Below are 27,925 nucleotides of genomic sequence, written 5' to 3'. Positions count from 1 at the left end.
CCATGGCCCTAAAAGTAACCATAGTGATATCAGAGCTTACTGAAAAAGGAGAGGAGGAGATACTAAAATTGGTATAAGAGGACATCTGCTTCAGGGTAGGATGTAATACCTTGGACTGAACCAAGTCTCCCACTGAGATCAATTAACAAAAAACTGATACAATATTTTTTAAAAACCATTTAAAGACATTGAATACTGTCATGGCAACCAGAATCCAAGGTACCAATAAGTCAGAAAGAAGAGAACTTCAGAGAGGTAAGCAGATAACCTTCAAGCTATTTTGCCCTTGGAACATTTGATGATTTTTGGTTCATGAGAACAGACTGAAAATCCAGGCAGAGGGTCTTAACTAAGAGGTAACGAAACAGGAAAAACTTTATAAATGCGTAGGGCTATAGACACAAAAATTGATTTCAAGTCTTCCAAGTCAGCAAGGACTTGAGGAGCCAAGATTCTGGAGAGAGGCAAAACAAACAAACAAACACAGAGAAACTGAGAGAGAGAGAGAGAGAGAGAGAGAGAGACTAACACTTAGTAGATTCCCTGATGAAAAATGTGCAAATTTCAGACTGCACAAAGCACAGGACACAAAGTTAAGTAGAAAACTGTGGGAAATCAGAATGAAGCTTTTGGAGGTCTCACAGCCCTGAGGAATCAAAATTGAAATTAAAGGCATTTAAAAAATGTTGAACCCAAGGAAACAGCGGGGACTCACAGGACCCCTGGATAGCTGTACGCTAGTAACAGGATGCACCAGGTGAAGCCGAAAAACTTTGTCAAACTACAACACACGCTCAAGTCATCTCAGTCCATCACTGGAGGATTTACATATCAGGAGTATGTAAGTAAGTATTGACCGTGCAAAATAATAATAGCAACGTAAAATAAGATTTAACATATGTGCAGAATTAAAATGCACAACAAAAACACAGAAATTGACACCAAGTAAACGCAATTAAAGTGTTTTAAGATCCTTGCTTTGTTTGGAAAGTGATAAAACTCCGAATTTATTTGAGATTATAAAAGTTGGGAAATACTTTTTATAATCTCTAGAGTAACCATAAAAAGAATAATAAAAGAATGTTAAGCTAACAAATTAATACATGGGAAAATTGAATAGTAAAATGCTATATTAACCCAAAGAAGGCAAGAACGAAGAGAAAAACAATAGGAGAGAAAACATAAATGGAAGTAATCATTCCACTGAGACAAGTAGAAAATAGTTAAAGAGAGGATATAAATATGACTATGTCAGCAATGAGATCAAGTGTAAATGAACTAAATATTCTAATTCAAAGGTAAGTATTATCAGACTAACTAAGAAACAAAATCTAAATCTAACTATGAGTACCTTAGGAGAGACACTCTTTAAACATAAGCATGCAAAAAAAGCCGAAAAGCAAAGGATGGAAAAGATATAACATGCAAACACTAACAAAAATAAAAGCTGTTAGCCGCACCAATGTCAGACAAAGTAGACTCTATTTCAACCCGACAATACAGAGGAGAACATATCAGGAAATTCAAGAATGGATTAATATTTAATAATAATTCAGGGGCGCCTGGGTGGCTCAGTTGGTTGAGCCTCTGACTTCGGCTCAGGTCATGATCTTGCGGTCTGTGAGTTCAAGCCCCACGTTGGGCTCTGTGCTGACAGCTCAGAGCCTGGAGCCTGCTTTGGATTCTGTGTCTCCCTCTCTCTCTGCCCTTCCCCTGCTCATGCTCTGTCTCTCTTTCTGTCAAAAATAAATAAACATTAAAATAATTTAAAAAAAATTTAATAATAATTCAATATATTTCCCCATGTTAACAGAGTAAAATAAAAAAAGAACATGATATTTCAACTGATGCAGAAAAAGATTTTGACAAAATTTGATGCCCATCTATGATAAATCTCTCAGCAAACTGAGAGCATAAAGGAATATCCTCATCCTGATAAAGGAAATCTATGAGGACCCAAGAAGTAGTGTCATACATAATGATGACATTTTTAGTAATAGCAATGATACACTAAACCCAGAATTGCCAACACAATAATAAAGCTGGGGGAGTTACACTCTTTGATTTTAAGACAATATAAGATTCAGGAATAGAAGACAGTGTGGTATTTTCATAAAGATACACAAATATATCAATAGAACAGAATAGAGGGTCCATGTGTGTTCAGTTGAATTTTGATAAAAGCACCAATGTCAGTGAGGGAAGTAAAGACTTTTCAAAAATTAAGCTGGGAAAGTTGGATCTCTATTTAGAAAGAGAAAACAAAAAAAGCCTTGATCCTTACACCATACATTAAAAAGTATCATAGTTCTAAGTATAAAAGTCAAAACTATAAACATCCTAGAAGAAAATGGAGGACGTACGGTAGGCAGATTTTCTAAACTGAACCCAAAAGCACTAACCATAAAAGAAATGGTAAATTGAACTTCATCGAAATTAAAAACTTCCACATATTGAAAGATACCACTAAGAAAATGAAAAGTAAGTCACAAATTAAGAAAAATTACTACAATATGTATGTCCAATAAAAACTTAGATCCAGATTATAAAAAGAAGTTACAAGTCAGTAATAAAATACAAATGACCCAGTAAAAAATAGGCAATAATTTGGATAAATATTTCATACAAAAGAGCATATAAATGACCCAAAATATACATGAAAAGAATTCTAAGATCATAAGTCATCAGGAAAATACAAATTGAAACTATAATTAAGTACTACTACAAACCCATTAGAATGACTAAAATGTAAAAGATTATCAACACCAAATGGATCTCCTATTTTCTTAGTAGGAGTATAAAATGGAAAAATCACTGTGGAAATCTCTTTGGTAGTTTCTTATAAATTAAATATATATCTGCCTTATCATCCAGCATTTCCACTTCTAGACACATACCTCCAAAAAATGAAAATATTTGTTCATAAAACTAGTATATGTATGTTGAATGTAGCTTTACTTGTAATAGTGAGAGTTGGAAACAACCTAAATGCACATTAGCACATTAGATTGATCAAACAAATTTTAGTATATTCATACAATGTCACAATCCTCACCAATTAAAGGGAATAAACTGTTGATACATGCAAGAACATCAACAAATCTCATGCTGTATGAAAGAATGGAGACATAAAAGAAAATCTACTGTATTATTTCATTTTTATGAAATTCAAGAATAAGAAAAGGCTAATAAATCACGGTAGTGTGGTTGCCTCTGGATGGGAAGTGGGACCAATTAGAAAAGAATGAGGAAAATTTCTAGGGTGAAGATAATGCTCTATATCTTGATTGCATGTGGGTTACAGGGGTATAACACACAACTTTATAACTTGTATCAAACTTCCATAAAATCTATGCATATCGATGTAATTATGTAACTGTGCTTCAGTAAAAAGAATATGAAATGAAAGAATAAAAAGGATTAGGGAGAAAATGTAAATATCAAAGTTAGCCAAAGAAGATTTAATATATACATATTAGAAATGCTTGAAGAAAAAAACAAAGCAAGAAAATGAATACTGAAGACTACATAAAAAAGATTTAATATATAGATATTAGAAACGCTTGAAGAAAAAAACAAAGCAAGGAAATGAATACTGAAGACTACATAAAAAAGATTTAATATATAGATATTAGAAACGCTTGAAGAAAAAAACAAAGCAAGGAAATGAATACTGAAGACTACACATATATAGCTCAAGAAAATTTTACTGAAATTTTAAAAGATTTATAACTGCACATTGAAAGAGAATATTGTGTACTTGAGAATGTTGACCCAAGAAAACCAATATGAAGACACATTCTAGTAAAATAACCAGACTTTATAGGAAATGGAAAAAACATTTATTTTGGATGTCTAGGGGGAAAACAGCAAGTGTTTTATAAGGGAAAATAGATTATCATCAGAATTTGGGGCAGCAAAGCTTTATATTAAATGTAACTAGAATGACATATTGAAGTTACTTTAGGAAAACAAAACGTGCTTTCTAAATTTCATAGCCAGCAAAACTAGCATCTGATATAAAGGTTGTAGATGAACTGTTTTCAACAAGCAAAAACTAAGTGACTATTGTTCTCATGAGCAAATCCCTGAAAAATCTACTCTGGGCTAAGCGTATGGGCTTTGGACTACCAAAATAACTAGGACATCATCATAAGGACTGGAGGTAAGTAGTAAACGCATCCTTGCTTGTAGAATTACGAATAAATGAGGGTTAAAAGGGAGAAAGTATAGTAGGTAATGTCTACATACTCATATAATATAGCTACAGCAAAACTATTTAACATTTTTTTTAACATTTATTCATTCTTGAGAGACAGAGAGACAGAGCATGAGTGTGGGAGATGCAGACTGAGAAAGGGAGACACAGAATCCAAAGCAGGCTCCAGGCTCCGAGCTACCAGCACAGAGCCAGACGCAGGGCTCGAACTCACAACTGTGAGATCATGACCTGAGCCAAAGTTGGATGCTTAACCAACTGAGCTGCCCAGGTGCCCCTACAGTAAAACTGTTTTAAATAAGAGGGATGGAAAGATCAGATGCAAACTACTGTATGGACCTCTTTTTGAGAAATTAATTGATTGTTATAGTATTAGTAGTTATTCTAAGACACGTGTATGGCTATTGTGGAATAACATAAATATGTACTTCTGAGATATTTTAATTCTATCATCTCCTGTTTCCTTGGAAACTAGGATTCTTCTCGTGGAATAAAGGAAATATATATATGTAGTAAATAACATGAGCTATGAATTTCTGGATCAGAAAGCCTGAGAACGGATATAATAGACATTACATGATTTAATAATTAAACATTTGATGGCATTAGGCTAAGATAGCTTGTTTTACCCTACTAATTCTAAGGAACATCTTACAATTTGAACTTAAATTTTCAAAAACCCCATGGGTCATCAGCCCCTTCCCCTACCTCCATATCACAATGGTCTATGGTCATTTGTAAGGTTTGTTTCAGTGACTGCTTTTCTCTGCTTTTGTGTCTGATCCACCCCTACTTGTATAGATCAATAATGTAATAGATTGGTTAATACATTTAGTCTGGTAAAAGTTCAAATTGTATAGGCTTTGGACCCAAACAACCGTGAGGTAACTGCATATTTCTGCTTCTTCTATATGTCTTAAATGGGATTTTGTGAGCAATGTTACTTTTACTTATATTTTATGTCTTCATTTTTCTCTGCAATCTCTCTTTTTGCCACCAACTGTCCAAGCCCTAGGTCAGGCCACTGTAATCTTCCACCTGGACCCTGCAATAGCCTCATCCCAGAGTCCAGAGTCTCGAATCTTGCTCCCCAGTGCAATCTCCATGCTGAGGATGGAGTGTTAGCTCTACAACACACATCTAATCGGTGACAGTGCAGTCCTGCTTTATGACCTTAGAGCATTTCCATGGTTCAGAGGGTGAGATCCTAGTTCCTAAGGCCTCTAACTAGACCCTGATTTGGTCATAGCTGATTATTCGATTGCTTCACTTCCTTCAGCCACAAGTATTTTTCCTACTCAGAGCCTTTACATTCTGACTGCTTGACTGCTCTACCCTATTAGCCTCCCTCCAGCCCTAGCTAACCCCTTTTCTCCTTCAGAAGTCTTATTTAAATAATACTTCTTCCTGGAACATGTCCAGCTTCCATGCACTGGGACCAGTTATAGCTCTGTAATAACACCCCGTAACACCTCGTATTTATTCTTATAAACACTCACTACACTTGGTTTGTTTTTCTGTTTGTTAGTTAGTTAGTTTGTTTGTTTTTGAGAGAGAGTGTGAGGGGGGAGGGGCAGAGAGAGACAGAGAGAGAGAGAGAGAGAGAAAGAAAGAGAGAGAGAGACTCTTAAGCAGGCTCCACTTGCTTGGCAGTAGTGATGTGGGGCTGTATGTCACAACAGTGAGATCATGACCTCAGCTGAAATCAAGAGTTGGAAGCTTAACTGGCCGAGCCACCCAGACGCCCCAACACTCACTACACTTGTCATTACTCATTCGATATCTGGTTTCCTGCCTAGATTTTCACTTCCACAAAGGCAGGGGCAGGATCTGTTCTGTTCACTGTTATATTCCCTGCACTGTACCAGTGTCCCCTACACACAGGACACTTGAAAATTGGTTGAGTGAATGAGTCAACAGTGGTTCTCTTCCCAAACGTAAAAGGTATGTGTCAGGCCTTGAAACCAATCTAATCACTAGAGCAAAAGTGATTCCATGCTAGGATCAGCCCTGGAGTAACTTTTGGCTTTTAACCATTCAGAGCTAAACAAACATTTTTTGTGTGTAAGAAATTACTGTCGGCCCTATTGAAAACTGCCCCTGTCCACACCGCTATATGATGTGGTGTCTCTTGCCTCTCTATCTTCTCACATAGGGATTCCTGCTTTAAACACTTTCCCTGTACCTTCCCCCACCTTAACCCACTGCTAGGCCTAGCTAATGGATTAGCTAATGGTCTAGGCAGCTGTTATTCTCAGCTATCTTAGATCCCCACCCCTGACTCCATAGTCTACACCAGAGGCCCCTTCTATTACGCTTCCTGAACATGCTGTCCTTCCTCTGTCTTAGGACTTTACTCTGCCACATTGTCATTGTGAGGGTTCTTTCTGGTGCCCTCCACTCCACTCGAAATTCTGTGGGGCCACAAACCATTCAATATTTCTTCACCAGTAAATTGTCCATCGTCTCTAAAGTAGTCCATATATTTTAAACCAAGGCCTGAATTATGAAAACTTTACTAAAATGGCTTGAAGTACTAAGGCTTGCAACAAGGCACTGACAGAATCGATGGCTAAAGTCACAGGGCTGGCTGGTGACACAGATCCATCCCTTCTGCTTCCTCACTGCCACTCCTGCTCCATGGTCATACTTCCTTCTATTTTACTGTGATCATGTATGTCTTTATTTGTTTTCCTTTGTTAACACCTTCCCGCTCCCCATCCCAAACCCATCTAAGCCAAGTAACATAAGCAGTGCAAAGTGGAAAATGACACTAATTCCCACAGTGTTTGAGAAAATTTACTAGAAGCAAAGTAACACTATATATTTTTATAGCTGGAAAATCACAGAAAGGAAAATATTTCTTATTGATTTCTTTCAAGTGGTCGTTTTTCAATATATTTAGCAGCGTCACTAGGGACTTGGCCTAATTTTGTTAGCAGTGGACCCCTCGTTTATCTTGAAGAAAATCTGTATAGAAGGTATTGTTAAGTTGCCTTAAATTATAGGTTTCCTTTACCCTTTTGAAACAAAATCAAATTATAATCATATATTTGGATTAACTTGATTAAAATATATGCTTATTTTCTCTTTATATTCTATTAACCAGTGTTAATAATAAATAATATTTTATTGTTGGCCTGTAATTTATGGTGTATTTTAATTCATTCACAAGACAATGTCCTAATCATGTATTTTCCTTTAACAAAACAGAACATCTTTCCCCTCCTCTTTGTTCATTTTCAAGCAACTGAGAAGCATTTTATAGCCAAGATCCTTTATAAAAGTAGTAAATACAGGTTTATTTTTAAATTTATTGATTCTATACTGCATACCTTTATAATAAACGCTGTGTCAGAGCTATGGCATTTTCTTTCCCTTCCATTGGCATACCTACTGAAATTTGAAAGAATCACTCACATTTTGCATAGATAGGTGATGGATTTTTTGTCTGGCTGGCTAGCCACGTATAGGTTTTGTCTTTTGGTCGACATTTTTAAATATAAAATCCTGGCACTTAGAAATTACTTATTCAGAGGTCAAGGAAGAAAGGACAGGGTTTGAGATGGAGATGGGATTACTCTGGTATAGACACTTCTCACAATCGTACCCCCTTTTTGCAAACTGCCTCCCTGATCCTGCCCATGGGGGACAGGAATGATGCACCTTTGGAAGACGGTTTTATACCCTGTGACTCCACACACTGTCCTTACTTCCTTAAGCTGAGATAGACACATGAACCAGACATAGCCAATCAGTTTCTGTGTTATGTAAGCCACATAGGTAGAGAGAACTGAAGTAGTCTCTTTGAGTAGCTGGATCTCTAACACAGCAACTCAGGAGCACTGGGATGGTTGTCCTCGGACTGACCGTGAGGACCCACGATGTGGAAAAAGCATATCTACGAGGAGAAAAGGAAGGGGGCAGGCAGGGAGACAAGAGGTGAGGCTGAGACCTTTCTCCTCAGGAGCCAAATCCCCTATGTGACCCAGAAGCATTCTAAATCTTGTTACCATGAGATACCGAAAGTATTCCTTACATTCTTTCTGTTAAATAGCCCAGCTCTTTTGCTTAGGCTAGCTTCAGTTGGCTTCTGTAACTTGCAGCCAGAGAGTTCTAATTAAGGAGTCTAAGCCTCTGTTCTCATGATCTGAAGCTTACAAATCCACTGGTACTTTCTTGTTCTGTTCTTCATTCTGCAAGCTGTTAATGTTTTGCTCTTGAACTAGCTTTACAAACATGTTGCTTACATGATCTGCTTCGCTTTCGAGTAGGTAACACATTACATTGGACACTCACAGATGGAATGCAAATGACCTCATCTTTCTTTAGCTGTGGCCAAGCATGGACAGGTTGCCAAGCCATGTCAAACGGGATGTCTTTTCCCACACACATCTCACACTGAGTAACACTTGCATGTCTCCACTTTCAGCAGATAGACGCTCCTCCATGCTACACAGCATAGATATCATGAGCTGGTGATAATGATGATACATAGAGCCAGTTTTCAGAACTCTCTTTCCATGATAGTGTAATTCAGAGTTTTATGTTAAACTCCCATACGTCCTCCCCTACCTCCATAATTCCAATGTCACTAGCTAACAGCTATTGAGATTTTGCTATATGCTAAATGCTAAATGCCATGCTCTTTGCACCAATTTTCCTATTTATTTTATATAAATGGAAAATAAATTTGCTTAGGCTAGCTTAAGCTGGCTTCTATAACTTGCAGCTCGAGGGTTCTAATTAATGAGCCTTTATGCTCTGTTCTGAAATGATCTGATCTCTAATGATCTGAGAACACCCATGGTCAGGTTTAGCCTGTAGGTCTCCAGTATGTCTTCTGGTAATCTCTTCCAGTTAACAGGTGACTGTTATATAGAGTGGGGCCTTGCAAACAAACAAACAAACAAACAAACAAAAAACAGACCTACACTCGATAAAACTTCTGACTCTAAATTTACCCATCCACCTGAATCACCATTCCTATTATTCCCCTTACCTAATTTTATTATAATGGCATGTTATACCAATAAACCATGAACTTCTTGAGGGCAGTCTACATGCCTTATTCATTTTATTGAGTGCATGAATGAATACGTACATTGTTGAGGTATGTAAACAGCTAGACATAAACAACTATTAGAATGATGAAAATAAATGATTGTATCCAAAAAACAATGTTTTTAGTTCCATCTCTTTCTCTTATAAAAGTGGCCCTGAGCTTTCCCTGCCTTAGTTTCTTTGCACAATTGTCTTATGTGGACCTCTCTTGGGCCATTATGTATATTCACATAGAATATTCTGAATTCAGTTTAGAAACTACATACTGTTTACATATGAGGATAAAATAATAAGTTTGGGAACTTGAATATGTGTCAGTCATGCAAGTTAATTTGAATGTGAAAGAAATATAAATGGTGATCTATATTCAAAAGGATTTATGTCCTCTTTGAAGCTGTCAGATAGTCTGCACTTTATGGTCTCAGTATAGAACTTGAAAACATAAAATATGAGTAGTAAAAGTAGCGATTTTTGTATTATTTGAAAAATAAGTATATTATTAACAAGAGAGAACAAACAAGAAAACAGCGGTGACCGTAATTTTGCTGCACCTCAAGGGGGACAAGTTGTGTCCATCCACCCTTTGTCTTGTCGTGTACCCCTCCCCACACTTAAGCCTGTGATTTCTGCAGGTGGTCCCTCACAGCGGCACAACTTCTCCACATGTGACATGCTGACTTACCTACTTCCATTCTAAATTATGGCTAGTGTGCTTCCAGGTGACTTCTTTCAGGAAGTGATGACATTTTGGCTTACTTTTTAAGAGCATAAGTCTTTACCCCAAACAAAATGTGCTCATGCTGGCAGGCTCAGGCACTATGACTGGCTGTCAGGGAGAGATCCAAGGATTTCTAGCTCCTTTCAATCACAGCTGAATAAAGGGACCTGTTTCAGCTCCAGCTGAGTCTGGATACACAACAACCTTCGTCCTTCTCCAAACGACTTCTACTGATGAGCTGCGAATCCTCTACCTCCTCCAGTAGTTACACGAAAGTACACGTTACTTTCCAGACTTTTCTTTGTATGTCCCTCCTCAAGTCCCACACTCAATATTTTAAGTCCAGAAGTCTGATAAAATCAGTAATAAAGGTTATATCTTTGGATTTTAATTAAAAGTCCTATAAGTTCCCAGCCTGATGTTTCTCATCTTTCTTTTTAGTATCAAGCAACATAACATGTAGCTAAGTGAGAACTAGCATCAACTGCAATCCACATGTTCTTCAGAGTTGATGCTTCATTGGTCACAGAGCTGTCAATAGAGGACAAAGGGCTGTATTCTAATGGCACAGTTCTGGGTCAGGTGGCTTAGCATGAACCACATGATCTCTCTGTTATATCTTCCATTTTGTTTCTCTGTTGGCTCCTTTCTTAGATACTACGAACAAGCTTAAATTTCTTTTTTATTATGTCACTCCTAGCCTCCTTAAATATTAGCTAGAATTTTAAATTCCTTTAATGCCCAAACTCAACTTATTGCAACAGAAATTCTACCCATATCACTGAAGCTACTCAAGGATAACCATAGAGTCTCCATCCTTGGGGATCCCAAGGATCCCAAGCTCAGTCTTCTTGAAACAGTCTGTTGTGCACTGAATGTTGTTCCCAAGTTTGTAAGTTCAAGTCCCCATGTGATGTCATTAGAAGATGGTGCTTTTGGGAGGTAATTAGGGTTACATGAAGTTCTAAGAGTGGGGTCCTCCTCTGGGACTGGTGCTCTTATAAGAAGTGAGACCAGATAGGTCTCTCTTCCTCTCTCTCCCCTCTCTCTCCCTCTCTCCATGCTTGCACAGAGAAGAAGTTATGTGGGCACACAGCTAGAAGGCAGCCATCTGCAACCCAAGATGAGAGATCTCACCAGAAATCAACCATGTTGGCATTCTGATCTTGGAATTCTGGCCTCCAGAACTGTGAGAAAATAAATGTCTGTTGTTTAAGCACCCAGTCTGTGGGATTTTACTATGGCAACCTGAGCTAAGACACAGTCTCCTCCTTGGTTTCCAGGATACTGCAGTCCTCCTGCTTCCCACCATTCTTTTGTTTATTGCCTTTTGTTTATGTTGCCTTCAGGTTTTCTTCAATTATCTTATCTCTCAAATGCAAGTGTCCCCTAAAGTTCTTCCTCCTACTTTCTTCTTTTCTTATGTCATAGTCACTCTTTTGGCCACTTCAAATCTAGAGCTCTGACTCAGACTTTCTCTTGAGTTCCTGACTTAAATTTCTAAACAACTCATGGCTGACTCTATTTGGATGCCTTCACTGCATTTTCAATTGATAAGTTTGAAACTCAATTCATTCACATCTCCCCAGTTCGACATCTGTATTCCACCATCATGGTAGCTGCATTTTTCTAGTCACACAGGCTCAAATCATGAGAGTTGTAGTCTAGTTTTTTATTTTTTCCTTCCTCTTTCCAAACCAATAACCCAACTCTAATGAATCAAGCTCAGAAAACTTTTTCCTATTCGTACCTGAGGTTTGACTTTCACTCCATTGCTCTATTTTATAACTTTCATTTTTAACCTGTCATTTGGATTATTGTAGCACTCTATTAACTACCCTTTCGATAGTCAGTCTCTTCCCATGAAGCTTACACATGACCATAAAAGATCACAAAAATCTTTAATGTACTTTGCAGTTTATATAACAAATACCTGAGCTTCTTCTTAGAACATTGACCATTATCTACAGTCTGTCCTCTTTCTGCATTACAAATTCACCCACCACTACACCTCTCCATGTAACCCACTCATACCAGATTCCATGATGTAGCCTGAAAGTCCATTCACGTCTGTGAAGTTTCACTTTATGTTGAAAAACATCCTTTCGGGTCAAATTCAAAGGTCACTTTTATTAAGAAATTTTGTCCCATCCCTCCACCGTTACTGGTCCCTTAGCTGAGCCTAATCTCTTTCTTCTCTGACACTCAAATTATTGTATTGTGGTATTGTGGCACCTAGCCCCATATATTTAGTTATATTTTTGGGTGTCTTCCTGACTATATTGCAAGACTGGTACAATCAGTGCCTGCCTCTTATATCTTTTTTTATCCTGAATATGATCTGATGCCACATCAAGTACCCATGTGCTTTTAAGCTCAGTGCTGAAACAATGGCTGATTGAATAAGTGAATGAACAAACAGTAGATTCTCCATGAATGTTACTATCGAGTACTAAAATTCTATGACAAGTACTTAGATAAAATCTTCAGATATTTACTCTAAAAGCAAGGGAAGAATTACAATGCTTTCATCTTATTTTACAATATACTTTTAAAGCCATTTATTGTATGCTTATGAGAAAAATGATTTCAAAATGACATATTTTCTCATTCATAAGCTTATTAGAGTAATGATTGAGTTCTTTCTATGAAAGAAAACATGTTATTTCTATTTGATTGTGATGTCCGTTGCTTCCTTCTCATATTTCCTTTAATAATCAAAAGAAGAAAGTCAAATTAAAAGGCACACGCAGGGCACAGTCACGAATGCTGCAGGCTTAGTGACCTCTGCTTGCAGACAAAAAAATGTTTCTAGCCGACCAAGAGGAAAATTTCCTCGGAGCGTCTTTCTATTTGGTATTTCACTTAGCTTTTGCACTCAAATGCTTAGGACACAATCACAGGACCATAATAATATTCTATTTATTTAGGAACCTGCACTTTAAAATTACTTCCTTGAATCAATGTAATGTGTTTCTGTGATTGTAATTGCTTTTAGTTTTGCATGCAAAAGGCCATAGGAGTGTACTGTCACATTTCAGCTTCCTATGCCATCAGAGTGGCATTCAGTGAGGTCATTTACTCAGAAAATATCTAGAAATAATAGTTTGACGTCATTAATACCCTAGTTTTTAAAAGAAGCATGTCATTTATATAATGTTTTAATTTTTCAGTTATATAATGTTAACTCATTTTGCTTAAAAAGAAGTGATAAGTAATTTGTATCTAAAAATTTACTTGATTATGAATGTCTAGGAATTTCTATTGCCAAGAAAGTGCATTTTACCACTAGGTTTATTTAGGTTAAGCCTGAATATTTTCCTATTCAAATACATTAAATTAACAGCTAAAGAACTAGAGATTTCAAAGGCAATATACTACTCCATCCACCTTCTAGGGTAGGATTACGCTTAATTGGACGTCTGACTGTAAGTAACCCAAACACCCAATTTTTTGGTTACACTCCTCCTAAATTACTTTTTGGAAAATGCAAAGCAAGTGCCCAGACCTTTGGTTGTGTCAGATGCTTAGCTGTGAATCGAATTTAAAAACTGCAGAAAACTTTGCAAAAACAGACCCACGACGTCATCCCTCCCGAGCATCTCAGAAACAGCCTCTTAGGAGGATGTAGTCAGACTTGCAACTCCTCAGAATAATATTCAAACAGATAGATCAGTTGGAAGCTCTTCATTACAGCAGCTGTTCGGTGTTTATAGCTACATATGCAGACTGCTGAACACCCTCCGCGCACCATAAATGTAGGAATTACACATCCAGAATGGTAATAAACTCATTGGGTGACGTGCTCTCCAGAGTTTTCAGCCCCTTGCTCCAGTTGGCACAACTCTGCTGGATTTTAGTTGCTGTAGAAAAATATTAGATTGTTGTGGTTTTTGTAAGTTTGGAGACAAACCAGAAAAACATAAAATAACATTTAAAAAGGTAAAAATGTAGGCACTGATATTATTAATTTAAAATTACAGTCTCATAGAGAGTTACAAGAGAAGCCATAGAAGAAAAAATGAGAAAACAAGTGCATAAATGGCTGTGATCGGTAGAAGTTTAGCCTCAAATACTTTCTGAACATCAGCTCAGCTGTGTGGTACACCCTTCAGAAGCTACAGATTGTACCAAAAAAAGCTGCATGTTATTAATTAGAACCATATTTCCTACCCTCATAATCCGATAGAACTTGATAAATTATAGCTAATAGATAAGCAATTTACTGGTAAAACGGCACTTCTTAGAAAACCAATACAATTTAGAACAAGCTGATTTCTCTCTTAAAAGCAGGATCCCAGATACATTTTTTTTCTAAATTCATAATAGCGAAGGGAATATTCTCAGCTTATAAGGAAAGAGGTTCCGGGTGTGAGAGGATGATCTGAATGTACAACAATGCCTGGCTGCCAGAGAATTGCTAAGCATTGTTAAAGTAACATCAGCTTATCCCAGCAGCAAGCACTATATACTATTCATTAGCCACTGCTCTTGGACAGGCGCTTATAGAATTCTGTGTACAAGGGGACATAAAAACACTGGGAGAGCTTTCAAAAACGCATATCCCTGGGCAGCAACACAAGATGTCTTGATCACATAGGTCTCTCCTTTCATTTAACGGCTAGAACAGCTTTCAGAAATGACTATGAGCAAAAATCATACGAAAGTTTCTGAAGAACCATAATAAAGTCAGAAAAGTCAGAAACGTGGACGTGCATAAAGGTAGGTGGTCGAATGGAACCCTCACAAGGCCATTTGAGACGCAATCAAGGAAATCTTTTGGTGTCTACAAACATTCCAGCTTAAAGAGCGTTTTCTCCCTTCTCATTTGCGTTTCTTCTCACTTTTTCCCTCTTAATGAAAATTGTTATGCGCCATTTTACATCTGGATTCTGTGGCTATGGTCTATTATTCTTTTCTCATTTCATGGCACTGTTGGTTTGCCTTCACGCTTACTGATGAGTCCCTGCTAGGGGCCTGCTCCTGAGGGGGTGCTGGCGAGCGTGAAACGCCTGGCAAGGGAAAAAAATGACTAAGCGACTTTTATGACCAGTATCTTATTCAGCTTGAAATTGATACGGCAACAATTAGGCACGCACTATGACCTTAACCCTTAATGCTGGAAAATTATTATTTATTATTTGAAATAATAGTAATTCTATGGATTAAAAAATATATTTTCCTATAGACTCCTTCAGCCGATCCTCAAACCAATTACAGGATTTCTGTAAAAGATGCCCCTGGCACTGCTTGACAAGTAAAGATACAAAACACAGAGGCACGTCAATTTTTTGACATGTGTTAAGATGAGAAATTTCATGCAAGTTAAGACCTAGACAAAGAACGGCTAACTAAACAGAATTACACTTAGGAGTCACAGAATTTCACAGTGGCTGAGTTCCCTCCCTTACAAAGTGGGGAGAAATAACACCTATTCCCCTTGTCTTCTGACTTGTTCGGGTTATAAAACCATGTATATGTTACAATTATTTGTATTAAAATTTCTCACTTTTAAAGGATTGTTTCAAACAGAAAAATTAACACTGCTAATGAGGAAAATAGAGGAGGTTTTGGATGGGTCAAGTACCTTTAGAACTTCAAGCATCCATGTCAGTTTGGAGCTCCTCACCTTTATCTGTTGTTTTTTTTTTTTTAATTTATTTTGGTGCTTTATGGCTCAGAAACAAACCATTCTGATCTTGAGCTTGCAGTAGAGGTAGCTCGATTCTCATGTAGCATTATGGAACACCTTTGTTATACATCCATGCTCAATAAGTAAGAGGGGCATGGTAGGAGGGTTGCTTAAGGAAACTTCTCTCAGGAAAGACTTGCTGCTAGTTGCACTCAAATTTTGAAACAATCAAATTTCCACAGGGGCTTCATTTCCTTCCTCTCCAACCCAGGTTAGTAATGGTGAGACTCCAGCATGATAAAAATAAATCAGAAACTTTATTCAGTCATATTCTAAACTAAAAAGTGGAACTAGAATTTGCATCTCAAACCCAGCCCCCAGAGATGTGCTGATGCTCCATACAGGGGAGGACCCGCATGAAAGGAAACAATTATTGGCAGAACAGAAGCTGAAGATTCTAGGTAAGAATAAGGGTATGTTCAGCTGGTTGTTGTTTCATGCTCCTGGCTTTTTCAAAGGAATGAAAACAAAGAAGACCTTTAGTATTTTCTACTGCAGAGGAGTATGACATTTGGGGGGTGGGGGGGAAGAGAAAAGATTAAGAAAGGAAATGAAAACCGTTGGGGAAATGGAAGAACGCGATTCACTCAAATGGAAGAAAAGAGAAAAGACAGAGAGGGAAGCAAAGCGGGGTCAGATAACTCACTTGGCATTCCCTGCACCTGGTTTCTTTCTTCGGAAAATGTTGAGGAACGTGTTGGAGCGGCAGGGCAGCTTGCCATCACCAACATGCATGCGGACTACGTCAGAGGTGGTGAAGGCACTGCGGACATTCCTCTCGGGCTTGGCAATAATGATGTACATCTTGGGAGTGAACATGCACCCCAGGGCCACCGTTACACTGAGGCTCACTGCAAAGCAGGTGGTGATGATCTTGTAGTTGCTCCCAAAGTAAATGGGCACAAAAGCCAGCCAGATGATGCAGGTGGTGTACATGGTGAAGGCAATATATTTGGCCTCATTGAAGTTGGCGGGCACATTGCGGGTCTTGAAGGCATAATAGGTACAGCTCATGATAAGGAGTCCATTGTAGCCCAGAGGGGCCACCACACCCAGGTTGCTGGTATTGCAGATAAGGTAGACTTCCTTGATACTTGGGTAGGACAGGATGGGCATGGGGGGCTCCATGATGATCAGGGTTACCACCAGGGTTAGCTGCACGCTAATCAGAATTGAGGCGATGATCACCTGGGCCCAGGCACTCATGAACCTGGGCTTCCGGGTGCAGATCTTCTTTTTGCTGCCAGCTAGGATGCGTGCAATTCGGTTGGTTTTGGTCACTAAAGCAGAGTAGCACATGGCAGAGGAGAGGCCAACCAGAAGGCGCTGGAGGTAGCAGGATGTGGTGGTGGGTTTGGCAATGAGAGTAAAAGGGCACACGTAACCGAGGAAGATGCCAGCTAGGATAATGTAGCAGAGCTCCCGACTGGAGGATTTGACAACTGGTGTGTCCCGGTACAGCACAAAGATAAGAGTAACAAATAAGGTGACAAGTATGCCCAGGCAGGAAAAGGCGATGGCTATGATGGATTCTATGTTGCTCCACTCAAGATAGCGCACAGGAATAGGTTCACAGCCTGTAACGAGAAAAATAGCTTTAAAATCCAAGATTTCTGCTGATCAATAATAGCATCGCTTACCAGCTACAGAAAGCACAGCTATGTTCACATCTTCCATGATTCGCATTATTTTAATTACGTGTGAAAATGTCTCACTATTACAGAAGTAAATATACACTATTGGCTTGTCTGGACAATCATGTTCTCAAACCTGATCTCGTCATAAGCCTAATGTGACATGTTTGAGCCTATAAAAATAATCTTTTCTCCCAACACCAGCTTTATAAATGGATGCCACTCCGTGGGTGGAACTTCGTTCTACACTTTCAGAAAAAGAAAGAAAAAGAAGGAAGCTAAACTGTGTTTCCAGGGAAGGTTAAATGGTAATAATGTACTAGAATAAGCTAGTAAGCAATAAATTAACAACGTGTTTATTTTCACATAACTGTCCAGAGGTAAGTCCAGCTCACAGACGAGAACTATCTTGACCAGCAGAGTGTTTTAAACATAAATTTTATTTGAATTCTTTAGAAGAATCTGCATTCTCCCATTTATTACATATTACTCACTTTGTCTCACCCCTTGAATTATGTATAACCCATCTGTGGCATCTGAGGGCCTTTGAGTTATCAGCCTCTACTAGAGGTACCAAGGAAGAATGGAATCTCCCATCACACATCTCTTGAAAGGAGAGACAGCACTGTGTTCCTAAATACCTGGCTTATCTTTTTCCTCAGATGGAGAATAAAGTCTGTTTTGCAGAGATTTTGCAGAGAGAAAGAAATTTGTCAGGTCCTGGAGACAACCCCTTCACTGAACTTTGTGTTTAGTTTGGGCCAGTATTCCCAAATTGTGAGAATAAAAAATATGCCCACAACTTTAAGAAAACACTCCTTGTTCTGCAGCCATGGGAGCAAGAGCCACCAGAACCTGTTTTACTCCTGTTCAATCAACTGCAGCTCCCCTCAAGGACATGGTTTCTGCAAGCCTTCAGTCAGTGTCAACCTGTGCGTCTGATAATCACCCAAGAAGGAACAGACTCACTGCAACAAACAAACAAGTGCCAGCCATTCACAAGTACGCTGGGGGGAGGGGGAGGGGGCACTCTCGTGAATCAGGGGCCTGTCTATGCCAGAGTTTAAGCATCTTCCTGGAGAACGTCTGCTTTCTCTAAAAAGTCACATTTTTAATCCCAAATCTTCTCATTTCCTTGATAAACTTTAGAAAATGATTAGATAGATAATTTAGAATAACAATGACTATCATGGGGAACTTTTGAGATGACACATCCAATGAATTACAATACGTAAAAGGGGCTGGGGACAAATTAGGAGATAAAATACTGAATAGTCAATACTCCACTCTTTTGATTGGCATACTGAGCTTGCTAAATAAAATTTAAATTCCAATGTAGTCTTTGTCAAAGCCTTTGTAACCTTCGGGAAGCTAGCCCTCATTCCATCCCTTTTTCTATGCAACTTTACCTGGTTTTGTAAATGAGCTAGTCTGTCCTCAGCGCTTTCATCAGAAAAAGAATACCACATTTTAAATTTGTAGAACACAAGTCAGATCTATGGACGTTGAGTTAAAACCCTGCTCTAGAGCCAAATTAAGGGCTATAATTAATGATTTTCCTAAACTTCAGGGATATCGGCATAATATTTTCTGCAGAATTCAGGATTTTTATTAGACACTTACTGTCCTACACTACAGATATATGTGAGTTAATTCAACTAATTGTTAGCCTCATGGAGGAAAATGTTTAAAAGCAGCCATTTAGAAAAGAGAAGATTTAAATAACCTAGTGGTGTAAAGTTTAAAAAATAGAAATAGAAAATGCATTACATAAGGCAATTTTGAAAGCCTTTCTTTCAACAAAGATGCAGAAGTATAAACTAAATAAAGATAAAGATAGACTTTATGACATCTTCAAACAATTCTGGGGTAGACTCAACACCTGACAAGAAAGACTATATCTTCTCATTTTATAAACGGGCTTAGTCCTGAATTGAGGGAATCAAACGGAAGAAAATGTAAAATTATCAACTTAGAAAATACCCAATATGTGACTGGACATTTCCAGATAGACTTAAAAAGTAAATAAGCTAGAAATCAATATAGTTATGGATCTTTAGGTAAAACAACTAAAAGAGCCTCTATTCTGTATGATTTGTGAAACTGTAGAGAAGGAAGCCTATAGATACTTCAAACGGATATGTGATTTAAAGAACCAATGTCCCACATTAGCTAAAATTCAGAAGGACATCTACCTAAAGTCTGTCCAATGACTTAATCCCATGGGAAACACAGGCACCCAAAAACTCCTTGTCCTTTCTCTGAGCTCCCAAGGGAAGCAATATGTCTTTCTTATTGATATAGGTGTCTTTATGTCCCCCCATAATCTCGCTATTAATAGAACATCAGATATATTGGTTTAATAAAACCACAGGAATGGTGAAAACCTTTAACAATCCTATGCCTGGACCCACAACTAACAACTAGTATTTTGAGATTATTATTGGAAGGATACATTATTCTCTGTGACATAAAACCCACATATTTAATTTAGGATTTACTTCTAGACAAGATGTACTATGGTTCCCTATACATGATCAGATTATAGCTGCTCTACTCATGAAAATACCTATATTATCTATAATTTTAAAAAATTAGGCAAGGAATACCTTTAGTTGTAAAAGGACAAAAGACTTCACAGAAATAGGAAGATGGATTGTTGACAGAGCACAAAAAAATACCGATTATCATATGTACCTAGATTATCATGACTCTTCTTTTTTTGTGTAAACATGAAAATGATACACCATGATCTAGACATATGAACTCAACAGCAGAGCATATATCAAAGAACCATTGCTCATTGTCAAAGGCTCACAGTAAAAAAGGTACTGCAAAAGTTATGGATACTATGAAAACACTTTAGAAATACAATAGAAATATTTTAGAGATTATCATGCTAAGCAGACTGCTCTGACTAAAAATCCTAACAGAAAAGTTTCATATAAAACAACAAATAATTTATTACTAGTAACAAATCTATGAATTTCAAGTATCCAATTATAGATCACAAAATGTGTCCAGGAAAGAAGTTCTTAAATAAAAATTCCAGAAATTCAATTATTACGTTGTAAGATTCATGAAGATAAATAACTGACAAAACCAGAATGGTTGTTTGATTGTACCAGATAAAATATCTACCAGGCATTGGATAAAATCCTGATGGAACAAATGAAATAATTCATTTCAGTAGGGACAAATTTGCTATAAAATTAAATACTATTGGGAAAACATTTCCAGGATGGCAGATGTGGCCAGTTCATGCTTCATTTGTAATTAAATTAATTAGGACAAATTGTAAAGGTGGAGGCATTGACTGAAACAATTGCAGGAGAACTTTTGAGTTACTCCAAAGGAATTGTATAGTTTTCTCCCTCCATGGTTTATGAATATGTACTAGCTTAAATAGTGTATTTATTTTGCTGGTGCGTTGAAGCATTCTGTTGAAAAGCCACAATACTTACAAAGGCTAAAATATTAGATTCTGTGGTCTTAGTTAACGTGTTCCCACTGACCAATCTAGTGATATGGGAACCTTTTCATTGGAACACTTATTCATGAATTTAAACTGTGCAATTCTGTCCTCATTTCCAACTCCCAGACAAATGAAAAAGGAACCTTAATATTGTTGAAGTTTACACCCCTTAGTGATTTAATCTGAGGTTCTTCAGAGAGTCTCCAGAAGTTGAAGGCACATGGAAATTGACCGTTAATTGAAGAAGCTTATAGCAAGCTGATGACTACACAATGGTCTTCTGTGCAAGCTCATCTGAAGAAGATTCTTACATATATCATACTTTCCTTTGCATACTCTTTCTTATTCATACTTTTCTTCTTCACTGATTTGAAGCTATTCAAATCTGAGTTTGTCTTTAATGTTCTCCTTACTGGTAATAAGTATTTGCCAGACCCTACGCTTTACTAAACAATCATTAACACGATAATTCAATTATATCAAGCTATTGGTAGGTATGTTACATTAACTTTTCCAATAATGATACTATTTTTATATGCAAAGATTGCACAAGTTCAGATGCTTGAAAGGACTGAGAAGATTCACAGAACATACTTATATAATGTTTTTACTTAAGGGCAAAAGGTATAATATACTAAGAGAAACACAGTGCAGGTAAGCGCCAAGGGGCAAAGGGAGATCCAGGTGCAAGCCCTCTAAGATCCTTACTCCCACAAGGGTACACATCACCTTTGAAATGAGAGCTCAGGGCAGAAGTTCCCAGTGAAGTCTTTTTATGATCTTTAAGTCATACAGCCAAGTCTGTCTATCTAATATGTCAGCTGAAATCCATTGGTAAACAAACTGGTTTTGGTTGTCAAGTGGAGCTTCACTCTCTAAACTGCGTATCATATACCATATGGTTTCACTCTTATGTGGATCCTGAGAAACTTAACAGGAACCCATGGGGGAGGGGAAGGAAAAAAAAAAAGAGGTTAGAATGGGAGAGAGCCAAAGCATAAGAGACTGTTAAAAACTGAGAACAAACTGAGGGTTGATGGGGGGTGGGAGGGAGGAGAGGGTGGGTGATGGGTATTGAGGAGGGCACCTTTTGGGATGAGCACTGGGTGTTGTATGGAAACCAACTTGTCAATAAATTTCATGAAAAAAATAAAAAATAAAAAAATAAACTGCGTATCATAAATATCAGTCCCCTTAATGTAGCCGAGAGTGAAAAACCAGTACTCAGGCATCTGCACAAGTAATCACAGAATCATTCCAAACCTAGCTATAAACTAAGCCTATTCTACACAGTGTAGTGGACACAAGTGAAGAAAAATATGCTTATGCTAGAAGGAGATATAAGTAGTCTGTGCTGAAACAGTAGCATTTTGTCAACAACACGCCAAAACAATGTACCTACAACTCTACCGTGCTTGCTTTATTTCTTGTGAAGGTCCTAGGTTCTTTTTCCTATGGGGAAACCAGACCTTTCAAGGTCAATCCAGAACCCCCCAAAACAGAATCACTTGAGGATTGGAACTGACTGTTTATATTTTGAACCAGCTTCTTAAACATGTTTTCTCCTCCTTTTTCTTCTTTCCTTTCCTTCTTCTTTAATTTTTTTAGACATCTTAAATTTGAGAAGCATTAGCTTTGATTCCTTGAGAGACTTAGCTATAATATCCATATTGTCCATATAAGTGATATGATATGTAATAGACTTTTTTGGTACTGTTTTGAGGCTTAAAGAGAAGAGTTGTCCAATCCCCACGTGTGTTTAGGTATCTTAAGACTGGAAGGGATAGGAGTTACCTTCATCCAGTGGCCCTGCCTGACCCCCAGCATCTAAAAGCAGAAGCCATTATGTGAGTTGTGCATACTGTATCTAAAGCCTCAAGAACTTAAGGTCTTGGCAGTGTCTGTGGTTACAGTTATCCCAGAGAATCCAGAGCCATTAGACAGATCCATTTTCCTTCAAGCAGACTACAAATTACTGACCAAAATCCAAGAATTACTGATCTGAGGGAAAGGAAGTTACTCCTAATTTTTAGACAAATTTTGGTTCACTTGTAAGATCCAACTGCATAGGAGGAAGCTATAATTTAATACTGGACTTCTTCCCAATTAGGTTAATACCAATTTAATATAACCGAAGAAATAAAGAAAGTCCACATTTATTCTATTTAAAATGTCTTGGGACATTTAATAACAGTTACAATAATGCTTCATAATTAATAAAGTTTGTCAAAATGCTTTCTTTAATGGTATCACATTAATATCAATTACCTACAAGGAAAAATTCTATTTCATAGCTAATGTTCAACTTAAATATCCCCCTCTCTATGAAGCCTCTTGTCTTACCAGGGGAAAATAATTGCTTTTTTTACTCTGTGTTCATATGACATTTTGTACATACTCCTGTTGTAGACTTCTACTTGATTGCTTATATGCTCACATTTCATATGAAATTCCTCCCCATGATATAAACTTATATAAACCTATATGTTTCTAGTTTCTCCAAAAAATGTCTGGCACAAAGCAGGTGGTGGTGTATATAAAATTAAGTAAATGAGTAGATAGTGTAAGAGGTCACAGTAACTGTTGGGATGGACAAAAATGGTAAAAACTAATTAATTTCTATAGCTTAATATTTTCTATGTTTAATGATAAAATTTAGTGTAGTCTGGCTTTCTGAAGAATCCTCTCATCCTTTTTGACTTTTGAACAGAAATAAGTAGCATCAGATTACATATAATTGGTTCGTGAATTGTTAAACTACTGTCAAGTTTTATAGCGTGTCAGAAGAGATCTCTGTTTATGCATCTTAAGAAATAAGTGTGAAATTTAAGTGCTGAATTAAAATGTGCATTTTTCCAAGAAGAAAATATGAAAAACTTATGAACAAAAGTGCTACAGAAAGTGCTTCCTTTAAGAAATGTACCATTTTTTTCTTTAGAGCCAAAAAAACAACATATTCTAATGAAAATAAAACTTACTTATAAACATGTTTTTATTCATTAATATTAGAGTTTTTGGAAAATATAGGGAGAGTAGCTATCTTGTAAAATGATTTTATGCATATAAACAAAGTCCACCTTCAGGAAAAAACACCATTTCCTAAAGAAGAATGATTTCTCATTCTTTTAAATTAACTAAAATTCAGTCAAAAGAAGATCCACCTGTGAAAACAAAACACCTACTTAAAGGCAATGCATTTACTCCTCCGAGTATTTCTACTGAATTTTGGTATTCTCTGCCTGTGGGTTTTCTGTTTTCACAACTACTGCTACCATGGCAACAACCAATAAGACACTGCCATGTGCTGCACCCTTGTTCTGAGCCTGACATGCCTCCAAATAAGACCTTATTTTCCATTCATGTGTAAGGCTGAAAGGAATCCAGAAATGACAGGTGTCATTAAAACTAAGTATAAATTAACATCAAAGATGTGTATTCTGAAAGATCCTAAACATAAGATATATGTGTGTGGGTGTGTGTATATATATTATATGCATTATATTAATATATATACACACACCCACACACATATATCTTATGTATATATTATATACAGTATATTAATATATATACACACACCCACACACATATATATACATATATATATTTGCAAAATAATCAAATCTATTGCTATTAGAAAAGGGCAGCCTGATTTGTTGCTCGGCTCAACTAAAGTGACCTTTACACATATGATGGATGATAGACTAACTGTTTTAGAAAGATAATCACATTAAATATCTATGTACAGTCAAGGAGGATATTTTTTTATGCACTACTAACTCAAAGAGCCTTAATTCAATGGTGATTATCATTTGGCAGTAGGCCAAAAATATACCCACAATGGAAGATCTCTAGGGAGTAAAACATATGACTTTGAGTTCCATTATGATAACGTATTAGATCTTTTTAAAAAGTTTCTTTGTATTTTAACGTTTTAAAATAGGATAGATGTTCTTTATCATGTATGAAATAAGCCCCAAAGTGAAAATGGAGCAGTAGGAAAAGTTGGGGGAAGCCCAGGAAAAGGTAGATAAAAGAAAAATTCTTATACCTCCAAGCCAGAACTTCTGACTTCTAAGATGAACCAGAGACAGGCTAGGTTTGTCTCCGAGCCTCTTCCTAGTCAGCTGCAGTCTCCGTCAAAGAGCAGAGAGGGCTGACTTGAAATGAAAAGACCCAGCATGAAGCACACACTATATGGAGGAGGATAACGATGTGAACAGAGGCACAGCACGAGTGGGAGAGAAGCCTTCTTGGCCAAAAGTGGTTGGAAAAGCTTTTCCAAGCCATTCCATTGCATGCAACCATGAGATAAGTTAGACCCAGGGATAAAAACACTGGATTCTCATAGTGGATTCTCTATTAACCAAACACACTGACCAGCATGAACTTAGGTGAGCCCCTTCTTCTTTCTATTTCTCTCAATAGGACATTTATGAGGCAGCTATGATGTTCAAGACACTAGACTATGAGCCAGAGAGTAATGTTTCTAAAGGGATGGGACAGGAACCAGGCACCTTAGAATCTGCTGGGTCCCATCTGAGAACTAGTGAATGGGATTCTCTGGAAGTGGGTATTTCCTGGGGAGTTTTTAGGCATAATAAAGTTGAATAACAATTTTCAGCTACAGAATAAAAATATGAGTGAGATACAGTTTGTACCTTCAAAAATATTCTAATCTAATTTCCCTTCTTTAAAGAAGGTCTTTGTACTACACAATTTCTAAAGGCTTTCTGACACTCATTTTAGTTTAACTTTTTCTAACAAGATTAACATTTTACAAGGTACTTCACTAAATAAGTAAAATTTTCATTATGTGACCTGGTTCTATTTACCCAGCCATTTTTGGTGTGTTTTGAGTAAGCCATACAATTTCTTAGTTGCTATTCTTATTTGGGAACAGATAAAAAATTTAAGAAACAATCAGGAATGTTACCCTCCCTAATGATTTTCAACAACACCCAGGGAGGCAGAGGATCAAGACCCAGGGAACTGAGCTCGGCTTCTAGCTAGTTTCGTGACCTTGGGCACACAAGTACACCCCTCTGGGCCTCAGCTTCCCCCTCTAAAAGGAGGGATGAGATTACTCAGGTGACAAAAATCTCTGTGTACTCAGATGGCAGCTTCCATGGCTCTATTACTCCTAAAGTTTCTGAAAGGTATTTGTGAAACACATCTCATGTGTGAGTTCATACCAGGGTCCACAGAAAACAAAACTTGTATATTTTAACATTTCTCTAATGCAACTTACAAACTGATAATCCATCCATGTGATTCCCATTGACTTTACTAATAAATCCTTTCTTGCATTCATATATTCCTCTCCGTTTCTGCTGCAGCTGCCCTAGTCTACAGCCTTTGAAATTACTCACTTGGACCAATACAATAGCTTCCTAGTTTCTGTTTTTCATCCAATATCACTACACTCCTTATACTACCACCAGGAGCATCTTTCGGGGACACAGATATCATGATGTTATTTGCTACTTTATTATTTTTTTTATTAAAGTTTTTTTTAGCATTTATTTATTTTTGAGAGACAGAGCATGAATGGGAGAGGGGTGGAGAGAGAAGGAGACAGAGAATCCGATGCAGGCTCCAGACTACAAGCTGTAAGCACAGAGCCTGAAGCGGGGCTTGAACTAATTAACCATTAAATCATGACCTGGACCAAAGTCAGACGCTTAACTGAGTAAGCCACTCAGGAGCCCCTGTTATTTGCTACTTTAAATCCTTCCGTGTTTTTCCTGTGCTTAAAGCCACAGTCCAAACCCTTAGGAAAAGGTCATGCAGAAGATTGTTACCATCCACCTCCAGCATGCTTGTCCAGTCTCGCTTCTGGCCTCTGCTAGGTCCTTGTGTCTACCAACCAGCCTCACACACTTGTGGTTTTCCCCACACGTGTTATATGCCTTCATTTTTCCCATCTTCTACTTTCTCTCTGGAATTCCTCTCATCTTCTTATCTGCCTCACAAGTTTTATGTACTTTCTTAATATCTCTACTACATTAAAACAATCTTAGATTATTTTTTACATGTTTCTTCCCTGATAAGTTTTAAGCAAAATAAAATAATAAAGCAAGACAAATTTAAAGCAAAAGAATACTGCCTCACGCATAGATGTTCAAGAAATGTTTGCTAATATACATGCAGGTGACTAGTAATATCTTTTAAAAAAAATTGAAAAGAAAAACAGAAAATAGCTGGTATACCAGAATGTCCCTTTAATACACTTTTATTTATATTTAAATAAATATTTAAATAAATAAATAAATAAATATTTAAATGAACTTGCCTTACAATATAAATCTTGGAAAAGTTATAAGCAGCTTCTCTGTGCTCTTTGACGTGAGCATTAAAAAATGCACACTTTAGGGGCTCACGGGTGGCTCAGTCGGTTAAGCGTCCGATTTTGGCTTAGTTCATGATCTCGCATTTCATGGGTTTGAGTCCCACGTTGGGCTCTGTGCTGACAGCTCAGAGCCTGGAGCCTGTTTCAGATTCTGTGTCTCCCTCTCTCTGCCCCTCCACAGTTCATGCGCTCTCTCTCTCTCTCTCTCTCTCTCTCTATCTCTCTCCCTCTGTCTCAAAAATAAACATTAAAAAAATTTTTTTAAAGTGCACACTGTAGGGGCGCCTGGGTGGCTCAGTCAGTTAAGTGTCCGACTTCGGCTCAGCTCATGATCTCACGGTCTGTGAGTTCGAGCCCCGCGTCCGGCTCTGTGCTGACCACTCAGAGCCTGGAGCCTGTTTCAGATTCTGTGTCTCCCTCTCTCTCTGATCCTCCCCTGTTCATGCTCTGTCTCTCTCTGTCTCAAAAATAAATAAACGTTAAAAAAATTTAAAAAAAAAATAAAGTGCACACTGTAAATAAACATTGAAAAAGGCACGAACTGCATGTTCATATTTTAAACAATGAGCACATTGGGAAAGCCCATAGTCAGTGACAAGATCTAAAGTGAGGCAGCTCCTACCTGTTAAATCTGCACTGGGCCACCACCCTAAGTCACAGGCTTTGCAGGTGAATTCATCTTGCACGTATTCATTCTCTTTGCAGGCTGTGCAAATCCAGCAGCAACTTACTTCTCCTTTCCGTATGACCTGTAACACAGAGATAATTCAT

The 27,925-nt window shown here is 37.5% G+C and overlaps 1 protein-coding gene across 2 annotated transcripts in view; it reads right to left on the bottom strand.

The window, feature by feature from the left end:
• GRM1 (glutamate metabotropic receptor 1) overlaps positions 1-27,925 on the bottom strand; it is a 429,826-nt gene that overhangs the window by 19,656 nt on the left and 382,245 nt on the right. For both annotated transcript variants that reach the window (XM_047859536.1, XM_047859537.1), the window contains exons 6-7: positions 27,777-27,903; positions 16,340-17,270 (exon numbers count right to left, since the gene is read on the bottom strand). In XM_047859536.1, the coding sequence (XP_047715492.1) occupies positions 16,340-17,270; positions 27,777-27,903 (1,058 nt within the window). The remainder of the gene's footprint in view (positions 1-16,339; positions 17,271-27,776; positions 27,904-27,925) is intronic.

Source organism: Prionailurus viverrinus, chromosome B2, assembly GCF_022837055.1.
Source record: "Prionailurus viverrinus isolate Anna chromosome B2, UM_Priviv_1.0, whole genome shotgun sequence".
Classification (NCBI taxonomy): Eukaryota; Metazoa; Chordata; class Mammalia; order Carnivora; family Felidae; genus Prionailurus; species Prionailurus viverrinus.
The sequence above is the reverse complement of the archived record's forward strand: the minus strand, read 5'-3'. Positions and strand labels throughout refer to the sequence as shown.